Raw genomic sequence first — 19,254 nt, forward strand, 5'->3', positions numbered from 1 at the left:
AGATCACACACAAAGGAGGAAAGCTTTAACCCAACTCCAAGATCCCCCCCTGTGTCCCTTTAGGAGTGGGCTAAGGGAGAGAGCAAACAACAGAGGTGCAAAGAAAAGTATGGAAGAAATACTTCTAAACTCACCAAACTGAGATGTTCCTTCCTCTCGCTATCACTCAAACAACTCTCTCCACTCTTTCTCTAGCACCAGTGTAATATAACATCAAATATCAATTCTGCCTCTCACGTTAGTGTGAAATAGCACAAGATATTTATTTTCTCTCTCTCTCTCTCTCACTCTCTCTCTCTCTCTCTCTCTCTCTCACTCACTCACTCACTCACTCACTCACTCACTCACTCACTCACTCACTCACTCACTCACTCACTCACTCACTCACTCACTCACTCACTCACTCACTCACTCACTCACTCACTCACTCACTCACTCACTCACTCACTGTGAGCACTTAAGTGTGTGTTAGGGCCATGCAGGTCCAAAAAACTAGGTCATGCTGCCTGGAATGTAGAGGCAGGGGTTCATATCACTGTCCTTCATCTGCTACATCCTTCCTCTTTCATTATTAATCATTCTGCCCTTCACTCTCTCTACCCCTCTTTCCTTTCTCTGCACCCTCATATTACATCTCACCTTCATCTCTCTGTCATCCTCCCTCCATCCTTCATTTATATCTCCATCATCCTTCCTCCATCCTCCTCTCTTAATGTCCTCTTCTCTGTCTGCCTCTGCCTTTCTCTAGCCTTTTTTCAAACTCATCTACTCTCGGTACCTGCAGTCACTCCCACCCCCCCACCTGTCTCCATCCTGCTAACACAGCGATCTGAGATGACATTCCCCAGTGATAATGGTAGCCACACCTCTGCAGAGATCTGTGCAGTACACCACCTTCCCTTCCAGCTGTCATTCAGCCTAACCCACATTGGAATGAAATTCCTGGCATCTCAGAACACTCCTTCAGACCTACCTGCAGGACAAGAACAGTCTATATCAGGGGAATTAAAGGTTACTGTGAATCTAAATGTGGGACAAAAACACTCCCTGTTCTATCTTGTGGATTGGAATGTTTCCTCTACACTTCCAAGTGTCAATTACAATCTACAATGAGTGGAAAAGACATTAGGAACACCTTCCTAATATTGAGTCGCACCCCCTTTTGCCCTCAGAACAGCATCAATTCATCAGGGAATGGACTTTACAAGAAGTCGAAAGTTGAACTGATGACTGTGCCCAGTGCGTCTTCTCATTGGTCACATAGGACCGAATGTTGCTATTCAGTCTCTTACTATTGGCTCGTTGAAGTGTTGTGTTATTGCACATGGGCACTCCCCACGATGTATACATCCTCTCCCACCACATACACAAACACAAACCCAGTCCCCCCGCGTGGGCGTGCAGTCGGACTCCCACTGGGGGACACACCCAGACAAAGGGGATCAGTGCAGCTTCATTTGACCCAGTGTGAGATGGCGAATGGGGGGGCGGGGGGGGGGGGTTCCCAGGGGTCACAGTGCCCTTTAAGATGGACCAGCCATGCTGGGTGGAGGGTCTAAGAGGGCGTGGGTTTTCCCGGGAAAAAATACAGGCTTCCATTCTAGGGATGAAGGGATACAATGGGGCCCTTCTTGGCCTGATAGAGAGGGACTGGAGGGCCACAATGGCCCTGGGTGGCGGCTGGCCCTTTGTAGAAGAACAGTCTCCACATTCAGAATAGTGTGGAACAGAGGCTCCATGTCTCAGATGATCTACAGTAGCCAGGGGTCACGAGACACACACAGGCGTACTGCACACACATGCACTCAGAGTATAACGTGCACAGCATACACTCATATCCACACCCAAACACATGCACTGCATGAAACACGATGAAACGTTCATAGGGAAGGGTATGGACTACACTGACAGGCACATACCACAGGGGGTTGGTGGCATCTTAATTGGGGAGGACGGGCACGTGGTAATGGCTGGAGCGGAATAAGTGGAAAGGTTATTATGAGCCGTCCTCCCCTCATCAGCCTCCACAGCCATACACCCTAAATATACTGACAAATGAGTGTAGAAACACAGCACCACAGCACATTTGTTTGTCACACACACACTCGCCTCGGCTGTTCTCTGGCTATGTGGGAACAGCATTGGTCATTGTGGAGGAGGATAAGTGAGAGGATTTAGGAGGGAGGAGAGGGAATATAAAGAAGGAATAAAATAACCAACAATGAAAGTAAGAGCAAAATGGGAATCAGAGAAACACAAAGAGATAGAATGAGAGTGTGTGCCTGTTCGATTTGACTGGGGGAAGGCTGACTGATTCTTTGCATGTATAGTGCCTACAGCCTGCTAAGAGCAGGCATGTCCAGGCAGTGCTTCATTGGAGTCCGATCCTGCACCTCTCCATCGAGTGTTTTGGTCCGGAATCTATTTGGCCGGATCCGGTAACTCTCGTGGCATGATTGTTTTTTCCTTCTCACTTTTTTTATATGTAAAAACTATAATAAAAGAGATCAAAGTTCATATGAGTTGCATCTTCGATAATTCTCCTGCCCAGGCAAATTACCGACGAGTGATCATTGGGTGAGTCAGTGAAACTGGAAAGCATTTTAAGGACTCCAGCTCAGAACTCCCCCACCCCTCTCTCTCGCTCACCTCCAAATGTTCAAATTAAGCACTGGTCGTAGGAATGTAAGAGACTGGGTCTTACTGTAGACTGATAACACAGTCCACAGCTGGAGTACAACACACATACACAAGATGGATACGTACAAACTGACATAGAATACACATATTAGGAACTTGCATTACACAAAAGAGTCGAACAGAGATTTGCACATTCAATCAGTCCCACTCCATTCACTCTAACTCTCTCACTCTGAGGACACACACTCGAAACTAAGGCAGTCCACTGAAAATCTCAGGAATCCCCAAATCTACATTTAAGTCGACTGAGTATGTCAAAGTTGGAATAACCATGAGAAAGACTCTCAAATTAGCCCCATGTCGAGAAGCTGAAATGAAAGACTCCCTCTCTCTCTGTAGGGTAGAGGACCTTGTGTTTTGCTGTGAGGATAAATGAGGGGAGTGAGGGAAGAAACAGGGGGAGTGTGGGAAACGTGGGTCAATCACATCCCTCTGCCTCTTAAAGCCTTTCAAAGAGCCCCCCCCCTCCTTCCCCACCATCATTCTATAGGCCAAAATTAGCATACCAATACGTACAGGCTCAAGAAGGACCTGAATGAACACTACCACAAATACCCAGGCATGTACACAGCCCAGAACATACTGAGGCCGTATCCAAAATGGATCCCTATTCCCTATAGTGCAGTATATAGGGTAGGACTGTCACGATAACAGTATTGCGATACTCAGCGGTATCGTGGCAAGGAGACAAAACAATTTCCTATAGCACAAAATGTTACTACATACAGTAGGTTTTTTAAAGGACCAAAGAGTCTGCTTTGTGCTTTTTTTGCCATCGTAGCATCGCGATACTGGTCTCGTGACAACCACAATATAGGGGGTAGCAAAAACAGAACATTAATTATATCTAAGGCACATAGAAAGCACCATACAAGGTAAAGGCAGAGGGATTTCCTGCGGACCCCTGAGCAGAGTTGAGTTATGTTTTGTTATGTTGTGTTAGGAGCATCTTCAGTGTCTTACAACAGCAAAAAGGGACAAGGGAAAGGCACATTTCACATGCGTGCCTCTCTAGCGCCGCCATTTTCCTCTGTATCACATCTACCACCCTTGTTCTGCTGCTAATAGCCAGTACCTCTTAAAGAACACTTGGTTTGGAACCCTGATTGGTCAGTGAAAGTCATTCTAAGCAGAATGCCAGTCATTTTCAAAATGGCTTCCTCTGAGGTGCTCAGTGAGAGCTGATTTCCTCTCATGTCTTCAGAGGGATGGCTTAACACCCGCATCGACAGACCATCTGGCCCTGCACTGCACCAAATCGTTATGACAACAGAAACACACCCATATTTGCAGAGGAAGACAGCTTTCTCCGCCATGTTAATCAATAAGCTACTACAGTTATATAGAATTTCTCAATAAGACCAGCTAATGGACTGGGAGTGCAGATACACCGTGGCATTACTCCACTGTAAATATGAGGGGTGCCGAGTGCACACTCTCTATGGATAGAGCAGCCCTCCCTTCTCTCCTCTCCTTTCTGCACAGCTTGATTTGAGCTTTGCTGTAAGTGGAGGAGTCTTAAAGACAGAGCGAGACTGCCTCAGAGTTGCCATCTGGTTCAGGGAGGGTTTGCAGGAGAAGGGAGGACGCACTGAGCTCAACATCAAAACAACAGAGCAAACAAAGTACCACAAGAATGTGCAGTGGTCTACATGCTTGTATACAGCGTACACACATTGCACACACACTCATAGTCACCCCCCCCCCCCCACAAACACACACACAATCCTTCAGGAGGAAGACTACAGTACAGTGAGACCATGGTGAAACGAGAGTACATTGTATCTGAGGTAGTTATCCAGACCAGGTCGAGGTAGGGATTATAAGGGGAACCTTTGGCCTGCTTCTTATGGGAATCAGCAGGCTTAGCCAGCGAGGGGTTAACGTAGCCCCTCCATCTGATAAGCAGTCACTGGTCATAAAACACTGCTTCTTCAGCATAGTAATTACTACAGATTAGAGATGTGTCCGTCGTATGGTCATCCTCCACTGGCCCAGATTCACAAAGAAAAACAACACTCCTATTAAACCTGTCGGTTATTAAAAGCAGGCTATGTACACGTCGTTGGCATATGGTGAATATGGCTTACCGTGTGGTATTAAACACAGATTTACCTTGTGGTTGTCGCGAGTGTGGTCTTAGGATGGTGTATCGGTGGTGTTACTGCTAGGTTAACATAGTAAAAGTGGTCAGATGGACACTGGGACGTCGAGGTGTTTTGGTCAACAAATCTTTCCATTAAAATCTCATGGCGACAGCGTTTTAGTAGGCTAAATACATATGCATGTAAACAATACAACTGTATGTAAACATCATATTGTAATGGTATTGCTTTTGTTGATGCAGTGCTTTCCTTTTGGTATGATTTATTTCTGTAGGTAAGCTAGGTAGGTGTAGTACTTGTCTTGTAGTGTGGCAAACAAAGCATAAAGGAACGAGAGAGCCTAATATCATATGCCCAGATGAATCTGTTATAGTATATAGACAGAGCATGTGTCAAGGTGTGTTCTAAACTAGGAGTCTAATAGTGTGTTCCTAATAGGGCTGGGGACCTCACGATACTTAGGTGCCGATGTGGCATGTATTGTGATTCTCATGATTCTATATGTATTGCGATTCGATACTGCGATTGCATTGCGATTTGGTGTTCCAAACATATTGCTCACTGTAATGTCTGTTTCAGAGAGACGAGAGGGAGCACGAGAAAATGAGTTTTGATCAGTCAGGGAAACGAAAGTTCTAAAAACATGTTGGCTCACTATTTAAAAAGGAGATGGAGAAGAAGGATGCATTTTGGCGCAGGTACAGTTGACTAGCGCAAGCTTATGCTACTTACAGTACCAAAAACAAAAAAAAATTTAATCAATTTTTTTTTTTATTTTTACAAATCGATTCTTGGGAGTCAAATATTGATATAATATTGCGATGTGTAACTGTCGCAATTTTTTTCTTCTCCCATCACTAGTTCCTAACTTGTTTTAAACGGGGCGCGTGACAATGTACTCCTCTTACCGTGTGGCGAACATCGCTCGGAGTGAGGAGAAGGTAGCGGCATCCTCCTTCAGGGCCTTCAGCTCATTCCTCAGTTTCATCATGGTCTCCGTCACCATGGCCTTCTCGTTCTCATACTTACTCTTCAGGTTGGCCAGCGCCACCTCAGCCGTCTGTAGGGGGGACACAACACAACAACGGTCAGACCAAATAAAATGGGTCATTTTGAGTCTTTTTCCTGCAGCTTTAATGTCATTAGAGTCTGTTTTAGTGTGTGACCTTTGAAGGTTTATTTGCACAACAGTTCAGTGGGGAGCTGGCTGGATTTAAAGACTACAGGTGTGTTTCTTTACGAGAGGCTTTTGTCTGAGAGTCAGATTCAGGAGCTGAGGAACACACACCCTCTTCAAAGATCTGACAGCAACTGGACACACAAACATTAGGGTTCTGGGCTGTTAGGGAGTGTCTGCTTTAGTAAGCTTTCATCTTTTTTTAAAACTCTATCACATAGACACACACAGAGACAGACACAGGCACACAGACACACACAAACACTCACAGCCACCAGCTTTCTCTCCCTGTTGTCTTGTTATGAATCTTGGCTGCAGTGCATTTGCTACGACAGCTGAAGAGGCTTTAGACAGCCACCTCCCTGCCTCAGTCTCCCGACTGATTCTTAGGGGAGGGAAATACAAGCATGGAGGTTCAGTATCTGACCTGCTTGTTGGCTTTGAGCACGGTCCTCAGTGTAGCGATCTGCTCCCTCTTGGTGCTGAGCAGGGACTTGAGTTTGAGGATCTCCTCCATGCAGGCCTCCATGTCCTTGTCAGCCACGGCGCCAAGCTCCAGAGACGCCACCCTCTGACGGGACAGCTCTGTGGTGCGGTCCACCGCCAGCTGCAGGTGCTTGATCTGGTCCCGGATGATGGCCACCAGGTTGTACACGTTCATTGGCTCCCGGGGCGAGGGGGAAGAGGAGACAGGGGACAAGGCGCTGTCGGCAGCATCGGGGACGGGGAACAGGCCCTTGGTGAGCAGGATGGGGGAGCGGCGGCCGCGACCTTCGGGACTCGTGCGCCCGCCCTTGCCCTCCTTGTAGAAGTCGAGCATGACGCGGTTGGGAGTTTCGTTGTTGCACATGCACACGTGGTTGTAGAGGGTGGCCAGCTCCTCGCTGAAGGTGACCAGCTCGTCCTGTGCCACGTTCAGGCTGCCCTGGGACTCGCCCGCCACGTCACTCACCTTTACAGATAGAAAGAGAGAAACTTTGTCAATTAATACAATTTGATCGAAGAGAGAAATCTGGGTTGCAAGTGTGAGGAAAAAGTACAAACAATTCCTACACAGAGAAAAGTGAAAATAATTGACTACAGATAACCACTCATCAATATAACACCACAAAAAAAAAACATTAACTAGCCTAAGACATTAGGGGCACTGTATCATGGAGGGTGTTTCTCACCTTGCGGAGCTCCTTCGCCAGGACGGCCTTCTCCTCTCTCTCCACGCGGCTGGTCTTCTCCAGGGAGGACAGCTTCTCTCCCAGGGCCGTGACGTCAGTCTCCAGACGGCCTCGCTCCTCCTCGTGACGTGACTGACAGGACTGGTACTCTGCCTTCAGGGTCTTCAGCTCCTCCTTTAGCTCACCTGCCTCCGACACCGCAACCTGAGACAACCAGAGGCAGAGTTAGGAATAGCCAGAGTTTTAGCAATAGCCAGAGTTTTAGGAAGACAGTAGCTTCAACATCTGTGTATATGTGTATACATGTTTCATTACCTTGTACTTGCACTCCAGGATCTCGGGTCCGTTGATGTCCACCTCGTAGTAGTCTCCGTCGTCGTTGCTGTCGCGCTCCTTTTCGTTGTCCAGGGCTGACTGGCGCTCCTTGCTGGCCTGGAGCCTCCGGATGGCATTGAGGTTCTCGCTGAGGCGGCTGACCTTCTCCTGGTGCTCCTCCAGGGCCCCGTGGGCCTGCTCCAGCTGCTTCTGAGAGTCCTGCAGCGTGGACATCAGAGACACCTTCTCACGCTCCATCTAGACAAGGGGAGACGGAGCATAAGACAGATGTATTCATTTGGTAAGTTAAGTAATGTTACAAGTGTCCGGACAGAAAAAAGACTGACGCAAATTATAGGCAGATGACCATTTAGGCATAATTATGCAGGTTTAATTTTCCCATTTCATTGTGTTTGTCTATCCCTCTTCTTCTCTACCTAATGCATATGATTGTCCTAAAGGATGATAAAGGTGGTTGTTTTTCCAAATAACAGATAACATCTCTGGAGGTTTTAGGGGCTAACTGAGGGGGCTGCAGTATAACATCTCTGGAGGTTTTAGGGGCTAACTGAGGGGGCTGCAGTATAACATCTCTGGAGGTTTTAGGGGCTAACTGGGGGGGCTGCAGTATAACATCTCTGGAGGTTTTAGGGTCTAACTGAGGTGGCTGCAGTATAACATCTCTGGAGGTTTTAGGGTCTAACTGAGGTGGCTGCAGTATAACATCTCTGGAGGTTGAATACGCCTCAAGGACAGGATTTAAAAAAGAGAAAATGGTTTAATTAATATCTATTTAGAATACTAGCCAAGATAGGTATCAGAAGGTACTTTTAGCTCTCAGCATACTGTATCTTTAAGCACAGTATATAAAAACATAATTATGTGATGATATGGACACTAAGAATAACACTTGCCATACCCCACCCCCCCTTCTCCACCTGATCTGTCCCCCTCCCTAATTCTCGTTGATGACCTTGACAAACTTGTTGGTAATGCCAAGCCATTTTGGATCTGATTGCACAGTGGGGACATGGATTCTACTGCAACCGAGGAGTAGGGTGACCTGCTGCGAGCGATTATTCAGTCTGTGATCGAATGGACGAGGAGAGAGAGAAGAGCATTGGAGCAGCTGAATTGTTGAGTAAAAAGGTCTGGGTTTCCCTGCTGCAATTCCCGCCAGTAATCTGTGGAATGGACTGCCAGAGGAGAAAAGACCCAGAGGGCTGCTTGACACGATTTTGGCTTAATGCTGTACACTAACACCTGCTGCTGCCCATGAGATTCAGTACCAAAGGACCAGAACAGGTTAAATGTCATGGTACTTATACCAAAGCAACACTATGGTAACATCTAGGCAACCCTGGGACAACATTAAAACATAATCGTGTTTGGGGTAGGAAGACCCAGGTCCTAAAGTCTTCAGTCTTTTCACCCACAGGTATCCAACCAGTACACACAGTGTCTCCTGACCCCTCCTGTCTCAGCCTCCAGTATTTATGCTGCAGTAGTTTATGTGTCGGGGGGCTGGGGTCAGTTTGTTATATCTGGAGTACTTCTCCTGTCCTATTCGGTGTCCTGTGTGAATCTAAGTGTGCGTTCTCTAATTCTCTCCTTCTCTCTTTCTTTCTCTCTCTCGGAGGACCTGAGCCCTAGGACCATGCCCCAGGACTACCTGACATGATGACTCCTTGCTGTCCCCAGTCCACCTGGCCATGCTGCTGTTCCAGTTTCAACTGACCTGAGCCCTAGGACCATGCCCCAGGACTACCTGACATGATGACTCCTTGCTGTCCCCAGTCTACCTGGCCATGCTGCTGCTCCAGTTTCAACTTCCACCTGACTGTGCTGCTGCTCTAGTTTCAACTGTTCTGCCTTATTATTATTCGACCATGCTGGTCATTTATGAACATTGAACATCTTGACCATGTTCTGTTATAATCTCCACCCGGCACAGCCAGAAGAGGACTGGCCACCCCACATAGCCTGGTTCCTCTCTAGGTTTCTTCCTAGGTATTGACCTTTCTAGGGAGTTTTTCCTAGCCACCGTGCTTCTCCACCTGCATTGCTTGCTGTTTGGGGTTTTAGGCTGGGTTTCTGTACAGCACTTTGAGATATCAGCTGATGTACGAAGGGCTATATAAATAAATTTGATTTGAATTTGATTTGATGTTAACCATGGAGACGGTTGAGGCGTTCTGATGTTCTGACAGATGGCCTAACACTGTGTGTGTGTGTATGTGCGTGTTTGTGTGTGACATCCTGGGGGTATGTCCTACAGGATTAGCTCCCCCTAACAGGATTCAGAGGCGTGCAGCCTGGCCAAAAGAGCCACTGGATGCACGTGGCTATAAACGTTTGTTTTGAACGTTATCTGAGTATCAATGTGTATTGTATAATTAAAACCTTGGTGTCATTCATATCATACACAGTGTTCACTGAGTGAATGACCTACTATGGTTATACAGTGCCTTGCAAAAGTATTCGGCCCCCTTGAACTTTGCGACCTTTTGCCACATTTCAGGCTTCAAACATAAAGATATAAAACTGTATTTTTTTGTGAAGAATCAACAACAAGTGGGAAACAATCATGAAGTGGAACGACATTTATTGGATACTTCAAACTTTTTAACAAATCAAAAACTGAAAAATTGGGCGTGCAAAATTATTCAGCCCCTTTACTTTCAGTGCAGCAAACTCTCTCCAGAAGTTCAGTGAGGATCTCTGAATGATCCAATGTTGACCTAAATGACTAATGATGATAAATACAATCCACCTGTGTGTAATCAAGTCTCCGTATAAATGCACCTGCACTGTGATAGTCTCAGAGGTCCGTTAAAAGCGCAGAGAGCATCATGAAGAACAAGGAACACACCAGGCAGGTCCGAGATAGTGTTGTGAAGAAGTTTAAAGCCGGATTTGGATACAAAAAGATTTCCCAAGCTTTAAACATCCCAAGGAGCACTGTGCAAGCGATAATATTGAAATGGAAGGAGTATCAGACCACTGCAAATCTACCAAGACCTGGCCGTCCCTCTAAACTTTCAGCTCATACAAGGAGAAGACTGATCAGAGATGCAGCCAAGAGGCCCATGATCACTCTGGATGAACTGCAGAGATCTACAGCTGAGGTGGGAGACTCTGTCCATAGGACAACAATCATAGTATATGATATATTGCACAAATCTGGCCTTTATGGAAGAGTGGCAAGAAGAAAGCCATTTCTTAAAGATATCCATAAAAAGTGTCATTTAATGTTTGCCTCAAGCCACCTGGGAGACACACCAAACATGTGGAAGAAGGTGCTCTGGTCAGATGAAACCAAAATTGAACTTTTTGGCAACAATGCAAAACATTATGTTTGGCATAAAAGCAACACAGCTCATCACCCTGAACACACCATCCCCACTGTCAAACATGGTGGTGGCAGCATCATGGTTTGGGCCTGCTTTTCTTCAGCAGGGACAGGGAAGATGGTTAAAATTGATGGGTGGAGCCAAATACAGGACCATTCTGGAAGAAAACCTGATGGAGTCTGCAAAAGACCTGAGACTGGGACGGAGATTTGTCTTCCAACAAGACAATGATCCAAAACATAAAGCAAAATCTACAATGGAATGGTTCAAAAATAAACATATCCAGGTGTTAGAATGGCCAAGTCAAAGTCCACACCTGAATCCAATAGAGAATCTGTGGAAAGAACTGAAAACTGCTGTTCACAAATGCTCTCCATCCAACCTCACTGAGCTCGAGCTGTTTTACAAGGAGGAATGGGAAAAAAAATTCTGTCTCTCGATGTGCAAAACTGATAGAGACATACCCCAAGCGACTTACAGCTGTAATCGCAGCAAAAGGTGGCGCTACAAAGTATTAACTTAAGGGGGCTGAATAATTTTGCACGCCCAATTTTTCAGTTTTTGATTTGTTAAAAAAGTTTGAAATATCCAATAAATGTCGTTCCACTACATGATTGTGTCCCACTTGTTGTTGATTCTTCACAAAAAAATACAGTTTTATATCTTTATGTTTGAAGCCTGAAATGTGGCAAAAGGTCGCAAAGTTCAAGGGGGCCGAATACTTTCGCAAGGCACTGTAGCTGCAGCAGCTGGTTATACCTCACTGTTTACCCTATCATACTCAATGAATTAACGGTTTGTAGGGTGTAGCTACGTACCTGCAGCAGCTGCTGTTTGAGTTTCTGGATCTCAGAGATGTTCAGTTCACTCAGCAGGTCGTCTACCAGGCTGGGGACGGGACGGAACAGGTCACCTTTCTTGTGCGCAAACGCACGGTTGTCCTCGGCGATGGCGTTGGCCAGCTTGCTGAAGCCGTTCTCGTAACCATGGAGAGCTTCGTCGTTGTTGGGTTCTGTGGCAGCGTCATCGCTGAACTTGAGTCCATCCAGAGAGATGCTGAGGGGGCTGGTGAGAGAGAGAGGACCAGAACATAAAAACATGAAGTTCACTGTTATTCTCATAACAGTTCGTATTATATTATATTGTCTAAGGCTTTGGTGGATGCATGAGGTGTGACTTTGATTGTGTGTGTACCTGTGGTACATAGAGTCTCCTATGCTCATGTAGTGGGAGAGCTCTTTCCTCAGGGCGGCCTTGTGCTCGCGCTCAGTTTTGATGGTCTCCAGCGCTTCCCCTAGCTGTCGCTCTGCAATCTCCTTCAGGCGGATGGCATCCTCCAATTGGCTGTTCAGGAACTGGGTATCCTCCTCCAGACGACGAATCTCGTGCTTCAGACCCTCAAACTCCACCTGTAAGGGCGGGACAGACAAGGATGTGTCAAAGCAGAAGGGTGGGGCTTATATGAGAGAAATGCAAATAGGATGCCATACTGGTTTAATCAACTCATTTTGTCACCATAAATTGAGGGCTTTTAAAAGTGCAAAATTGCCTTTTTTATTGTCTTTTCATCTAAATAGGATTTGGTACTGTAATTGGCCAATTAAAACTATAGCCTACAGGTCTTTGTTTTAAATTCATGCCTCTAAATTTAGCAAACAAAATCCCTTCATATAGGGCAGATGGAGAGTGTTAGCAGTTCCCACATAAAAATCTATTTCAAAAGGAAATCCCCTATTTGTAGATTCTCTTATATTTCGTGGCTGTTTTTACTCTTGCAATCAATGTGTGAATTAAAATCAGAGTATTTGCTTTGCAACTCTGTGTCTCTCTCTCTCTCTCTCTGTGTGTGTGTGTCTCTGTGGTCTACGGAGAGGGAAAGCTAGCTATCAGGAACACACCCTTTAAACTGTGTTACAGTCAGACACGCTCCCCCTCTCTCCGGGCGCAAATAGGTCGCCACATAAAGCCTAATCTCTTTATTACATTTGAGTGTGGTTTCTCTAATCTGAATTAAATCAGTGTATTCCAGGGCTTGTTTGGGCTGTGGTAGCAGAAACTGGATAATACAGGTAGAGGTCTATGGTGTGTAAGCATGGAAAACTGGGGTTGGGTGCACATAGACTGGGATGTGTAGTAGACAGTAGTGCAATGCCTTGGTTCAGAGAGCCTGCAGCTATTGGGTTCACTGAGCCTAATGAGCAGATTCAGCTAAATGCAGATAATTGTAGTGAGGAGGGGTTCATTATGAAGTGTGAGTGGAGGAGTAGCCTGCAGAAGCGAGGGAGTACATATAAAAGGTGGGTTGATCTTTTCTAATTTTCCTTCCCATTCCCCATTCCATCTAGCCCCACCCCTAATCCTCTGTTCCCTTTCCTATTCTCCTACCATCCAGCCATGCTCTACCCCTAGTCCCACTACCTACCCCTCTCACAGTGTGGTTGTGTTAATCCTTACCTGGGTCTGTTTGAGCATGGAGACCTGTTTCTGCAGGGAGATGTTCTCCTCCTCCAGCTCTGTGTAGTCCTGCAGCAGACGTGCCTCCCGGAACTTATACTCCTTGATGTCATCACGCAGACTGGTCCGTTGCAGCTCCACCACTTGGCTGTTCTGTAGGAGCGAATTACAGAGAGAGAGGGATGGAGAGAAAGGGACAAAAAATAACAAATATTGTCAGTGAACCATATTTTTGGCTTTTGTGTGAGTGTTTTAAAACAGCCAATCTACCTGGATAAGTATGTGCACCCATACTTATCCAGGTGCCAGGTTGTGTGTGTATCCAGGTGCCAGGTTTCTCTATGGGCATCGGGCCACGGGGTGCCTGTCTGCCAGTTCGGATGGCACCACAGCGAGAGCACCACACTTATCTCCCAGATGGTGACAAAAGCTCTGACACAGGAAGGCACAGTAAACGAGTCGGAGATCTCTCCCTGCCCCCTCCTCCTGCAGTGACAGACTGACAGGCTCAAAGCCAACAGGATCAGATAAGCCCTGCAGAGAGCGGCAAGCCTGTGTCCTCACCGTCTCCCTGTCTGTCCTCCTCCATACCCCTTCCTCCCCCTCCGGTAGACTCGATCAACTCCCCTACCACCACCCCTGAACCTCCCCCTGCCGTCCCCCATCATTACCCATCCCAGCCAGTCAGCCCTTATCTGACAAATGCAGGAAACCGGAGTCTGACGGTTAGGCTACTTAAAAGCTTTACAGTAAGGAGATACTCAGCAAAGGGGTGTGTGGTGCTTACTCTGAATGTACACTATCGTTCAAAAGTTTGGGGTCACTTAGAAATGTCCTTGTTTTTCTCACACACACACACACACACACACACACACACACACACACACACACACACACACACACACACAAGTCGAAAGAAGGCCAGTTTGATTTCATCTTTAATCAGAACTACAGTTTTCAGCTGTGGTAGCATAATTGCAAAAGGGTTTTCTAATGATCAATTCGCCTTTTAAAATGAATGGGCCTCTGTACACCTATGTAGATATTCCATTAAAAAAAATCTGCCGTTTCCAGCTACAATAGTCATTTACAACATTAACAATGTCTACACTGTATTTTTTATCAATTTGATGTTATTTTAATGGACAAAATAATGTGATTTTCTTTCAAAAACAAGGACATTTCTAAGTGACCCCAAACTTTCGAACTGTAGTGTATGCGTGTGTGACTTTGAAAGAGAGCATGTGCAATCTGTTCTCTGTAGTTTGAGAATGAGTGTGAGTTCAGCTGCGCAGTGTGCTCTCTTTGGTTATGTTATTGTGTGTGTGTGTGTGTGTGTGTGTGTGTGTGTGTGTGTGTGTGTAGCGTGACACATGGTCTCAAATCCTTTCAGGTGATTGAGATGAGGTGACAAAGGAGAGTCCCTCAACACACACGTCACTCCAGTCACAGATCAGAGGGTCATTTTCCTTACGAACAGATGTTGTGTGTGTGTGTGTGTGCGTGTGCGTGTGCGTGTGCGTGTGTGTGTGTGTGTGTGTGTGTGTGTGTGTGTGTGTGTGTGTGTGTGTGTGTGTGTGTGTGAATAGTTCGAAATGTAAATTCCGAAAACATCTTAGTAATTTGACTCATCACTTTAACACAATCAACGAATGTTACATTTTTACTCTCTGTTTACCCATGTAATACGACTTCATGCCATTATTAGCTTAGCTTACAGATACCATTACATATTCAGAGCAAATCAAATTCCCTGGTGAAGGAAGAACATGCTCCTCATTAGCGCTGTGTAATAATTCATCACTAAGTGCAGCGCCCGATTGATGCTGATGGTTGGGTGAAGGCTAATGAATATTCATGAGGCAGTGTGCGTGTATAATGAGCATGGGTATAGTCTATAGTGCCTGTGTAAAAACTATGGTGCATTAATGAATAACGCATGATTTACCATACAAGATCAGACCTACTTTACAGATGTTGCGCCTTCTTCACCACGCTGTCTGTGTGTGTTGACCATTTCAGTTTGTCCAAACTTAAAACTTACCACATTCTCCGCTACTGTCCCATCGATGTGGTGGTGGTGGGGGGGGGGGGGTGAGTTGGAGGCGTGCATGGCCTCCAACTCAGTCATGGGTGAGAGGGCTGAGAACGCGCCCTTGAGGGGCCCCAGTGTTGAGGATCAGCGGGGTGGAGATGTTGTTTCCTACCCTCATCACCTGGGGGCGGCCCGTCAGGAAGTCCAGTACACAGTTGCACAAAGACGAGTTTGGAGCGTACTATGTTGTTAAATGCTGAGCTGTAGTCAATGAACAGCATTCTTGCATAGGTATTCCTCTTGTCCAGATGGGTTAGGGCAGTGTGCAGTGTGATTGCGATTGCATCATCTGTGGATCTATTGAGGCGGTAGGGAAATCGGAGTGGGTCTAGGGTATCAGGTAGGGTGGAGGTGATATGATCCTTGACTAGTCTCTCAAAGCACTTCATGATGACAGAAGTGAGTGCTACGGGGCGATAGTCGTTTAGCTCAGTTACCTTAGCCTTGGGGACAGGAACAATGGTGGCCTTCTTGAAGCATGTGGGCACAGCAGAGTGCGGTAGGGATTGATTGAATATGTCCGTAAACATACCAGCCAGCTAGTCTGCGCATGCTCTGAGGACGCGGCTAGGGATGCTGTCTGGGCCAGCAGCCTTGCGAGGGTTAACACGTTTAAATGTTTTACTCACGTTGGCCACGGTGAAGGAGAGCCCACAGGTTTTGGTAGCGGGCCGTGCCAGTGGCACTGTATTGTCCTCAAAGGGAGCAAAGAAGTTGTTTCATTTGTCTGGGAGCAAGACGTCGGTGTCCGCGACGGGGCTGGTTTTCTTTTTGTAATCCATGATTGACAGTAGACCCTGCCACATACGTCTCGTATTTTAACCATTGAATTGTGACTCTACTTTGTATCTATACTGACGCTTAGATTGCCTTGCGGAGGGAATAGCTACACTGTGTGTATTCGGTCATGTTTCCGGTCGCCTTGCTTTAATTAAAAGCAGTGGTTCGCGCTTTCAGTTTTGCGCGAATGCTGACATCAATCCACGGTTTCTGGTTAGGGAAGGTTTTAATAGTCACCGTGGGTACAACATCCCCGATGCACTTGCTAATAAACTCGCTCACCGAGTCAGCGTATACATCAATGTTTTTGCCTAAGGCTATCCGGGACATATCGCAGTAAATATCCCTGTAGCTAAACTATTACCTAGACTCTAGACTTACTGGACAGTGCACTTAAACTTGAGTGTTTTTCGCTTTTCTGGTTTTCAATCCTCCTTTCACTACTGATTAACAAACTTACTGTAGATGGTAGGCTACACTTATAAAGACAGTTTGAGGCTATTAAGTAACTTAAGGGTTAGGCTCTATAATATAATGACCATAATGAGGAAAGTTGAAATGTAGAAGGGCTTTTGCCTGCTTATCTGTTAATGTAAATGACATGACCCCTGTGCTCAAATCTGGACGTAAACCCCATCCAAGACATTCGGACATTTAGTTGAACCATATCAACAACATCCAGCAATGTAATTCAGCTTCCCCTATACACCCCCAATTTAGCAGTGACACCAGTGACACATTTTTCAGAAACCTAATTTGGTCAGCCGCAGGAGTGCAGTTTTCTGCACACAGGGTTGAAATAAGGCCATTTTAATGGCAATGACCTACTTCTGGATTGAAGAGCACTTTCAATGGAGAGAGTTTTAAGAGTCGAGTCCAGGAGTAGGATACATCTATGTTAACATCATTGCGACTGTGCAACTGCCATGGACTGTTTCAATTTGTCAAGGATAGACAAAATAGCCAGGTGGTCCAGGTCTCTTCAGGCCCAGGCCCAGGCCCCCGGGTCAGTTGCCTCAGCTGGAGGGTCAGTGCTGTCTGGCCTTAAAGCGGAAATCAGCAGTAGATACAATAACGAAATGACCTACCCGCCCCTGTTTTAGTAAAACGCTGAAGGATAGGGCTGGGGAAATATAAGAACTCTCAAATTCATAGACAGAGCTAGAGATGCAAGGACTGACCATCCAAATGTCAAAATTATAGTTTTAACCATGTTTTGAGGCAATATGGTGTTTGTTTACATTCACTTTGTTTACAAATATCGGAGTAAAACAATCTTATATTTTGGGTTCTAATGATGTACGACAGTTGAAATAAGCTCACGTGGCATTTAAATACATTTAAACTCAGTTTTTCAGAATTCCTGACATTTAATCCCAGTAAAAATTCTTAGGTCAGTTAGGATCACCACTTTATTTTAAAGATGTGAAATGTCAGAATAATAGTAGAGAGAATGATTTATTTCAGCTTTTATTTTTTTCATCACATTCCCAGTGGGTCAGAAGTTTACATACACTCAATTAGTATTTGGTAGCATTGCCTTTAAATTGTTTCACTTGGGTCAAACGTTTCAGGTAGCCTTCCACAAGCTTCCCAAAATAAATTGCGTGAATTTTGGCCCATTCTTCCTGACAGAGCTGGTGTAACCTCGTCAGGTTTGCTCACACACGCTTTTTCAGTTCTGCCCACATATTTTCTATGGGATTGAAGTCAGGGCTTTGTGATGGCCACTCCAATACCTTGACTTTGTTGTCCTTAAGCCATTTTGCAACAACTTTGGAAGTATGCTTGGGGTCATTTTCCACTTGGAAGACCCATTTGTGACCAAGCTTAACTTCCTGACTGATGTCTTGAGATGTTGCTTCAATATATCCACATAATCTTCCATCCTCATGATGGAATGCCATCTATTTTTGTTAAGTACACCAGTCCCTCCTGCAGCAAGGCATCCCCACAACATGATGCTGCCACCCCGGTGCTTCACGGTTGGGATGGTGTTCTTCGGCTTGCAAGCCTCCCCCTTTTTCCTCCAAACATAACGATGGTCATTATGGCCAAATAGTTATATTTTTGTTTCACCAGACCAGAGGACATTTCTCCAAAAAGTACAATCTTTGTCCCCATGTGCTGATGCAAACCATAGTCAGGCTTTTTTATGGTGGTTTTGGAGCAGTGGCTTCTTCCATGCTGAATGGCCTTTCAGGTTATGTCGATATAGGACTCGTTTTACTGTGGATATAGATACTTTTGTACCTGTTTCCTCCAACATCTTCACAAGTTCCTTTACTGTTGTTCTGGGATTGATTGCACTTTTCGCACCAAAGTACATTCATCTCTAGGAGACAGAACATGTCTCCTTCCTGAGCGGTATGATGGCTGCGTGGTCCCCATGGTGTTTATACTTGCGTCCTATTGTTTGTACAGATGAACATGGTACCTTCAGGCATTTGGAAATTGCTCCCAAGGATGAACCAGACCATACCAGGTCTACAATGTTTTTTCTGAGGTCTTGGCTGATTTCTTTTGATTCTCCCATGATGTCAAGCAAAGAGGCACTGAGTTTGAAGGTAGGCCTTGAAATACATCCACAGGTACACCTCCAATTTAAATTTAATTGTGTACCTTTATTTGACTCAAATGATGTCAATTAGCCTATATGAAGCTTCATTTTCTGGAATTTTCCAAGCTGTTTAGAGGCACAGTCAACTTGGTGTTTGTAAACTTCTGACCCACTGGAATTGTGATACAGTGAAGTATAAGTGAAATAATCTGTCTGTAAACAATTGGTGGAAAAATGATATGCACTCTGTGTCATGCACAGAGTAGATGTCCTAACCAACTTGCCAAAACTATAGTTTGTTAACAAGACATTTGTGGAGTGTGGAGTAAATTTGGAGTGTGGAGTAAATTTGTGGAGTCGTTTTAATGACTCCAACCTAAGTGTATGTAAACTTCCGACTTAAACTGTATACATAATATTCTTCAAGACTCAATGGGTCTATCCTGTATCATTAATTTATAAGAAAACATGTTATGTAGCAACTGCTGATTGCTCCTTTAATGAATATCAACCAACAAACAAACTGATTAAGAGGCTCCTCAA

General features: G+C 45.5%; 1 protein-coding gene across 1 annotated transcript in view; it reads right to left on the reverse strand.

The window, feature by feature from the left end:
• The window catches only part of LOC109907756 (protein bicaudal D homolog 2), a 77,714-nt gene that overhangs the window by 8,069 nt on the left and 50,391 nt on the right, over positions 1 to 19,254 (reverse strand). Inside the window, exons 3-9 of the mRNA XM_020505937.2 lie at positions 13,277 to 13,429; positions 12,017 to 12,231; positions 11,641 to 11,887; positions 7,470 to 7,727; positions 7,155 to 7,358; positions 6,410 to 6,934; positions 5,714 to 5,865 (exon numbers count right to left, since the gene is read on the reverse strand). Coding sequence (XP_020361526.1) covers positions 5,714 to 5,865; positions 6,410 to 6,934; positions 7,155 to 7,358; positions 7,470 to 7,727; positions 11,641 to 11,887; positions 12,017 to 12,231; positions 13,277 to 13,429 — 1,754 coding nt within the window. The remainder of the gene's footprint in view (positions 1 to 5,713; positions 5,866 to 6,409; positions 6,935 to 7,154; positions 7,359 to 7,469; positions 7,728 to 11,640; positions 11,888 to 12,016; positions 12,232 to 13,276; positions 13,430 to 19,254) is intronic.

Source organism: Oncorhynchus kisutch, linkage group LG17 (assembly GCF_002021735.2).
Source record: "Oncorhynchus kisutch isolate 150728-3 linkage group LG17, Okis_V2, whole genome shotgun sequence".
Taxonomy (NCBI): Eukaryota; Metazoa; Chordata; class Actinopteri; order Salmoniformes; family Salmonidae; genus Oncorhynchus; species Oncorhynchus kisutch.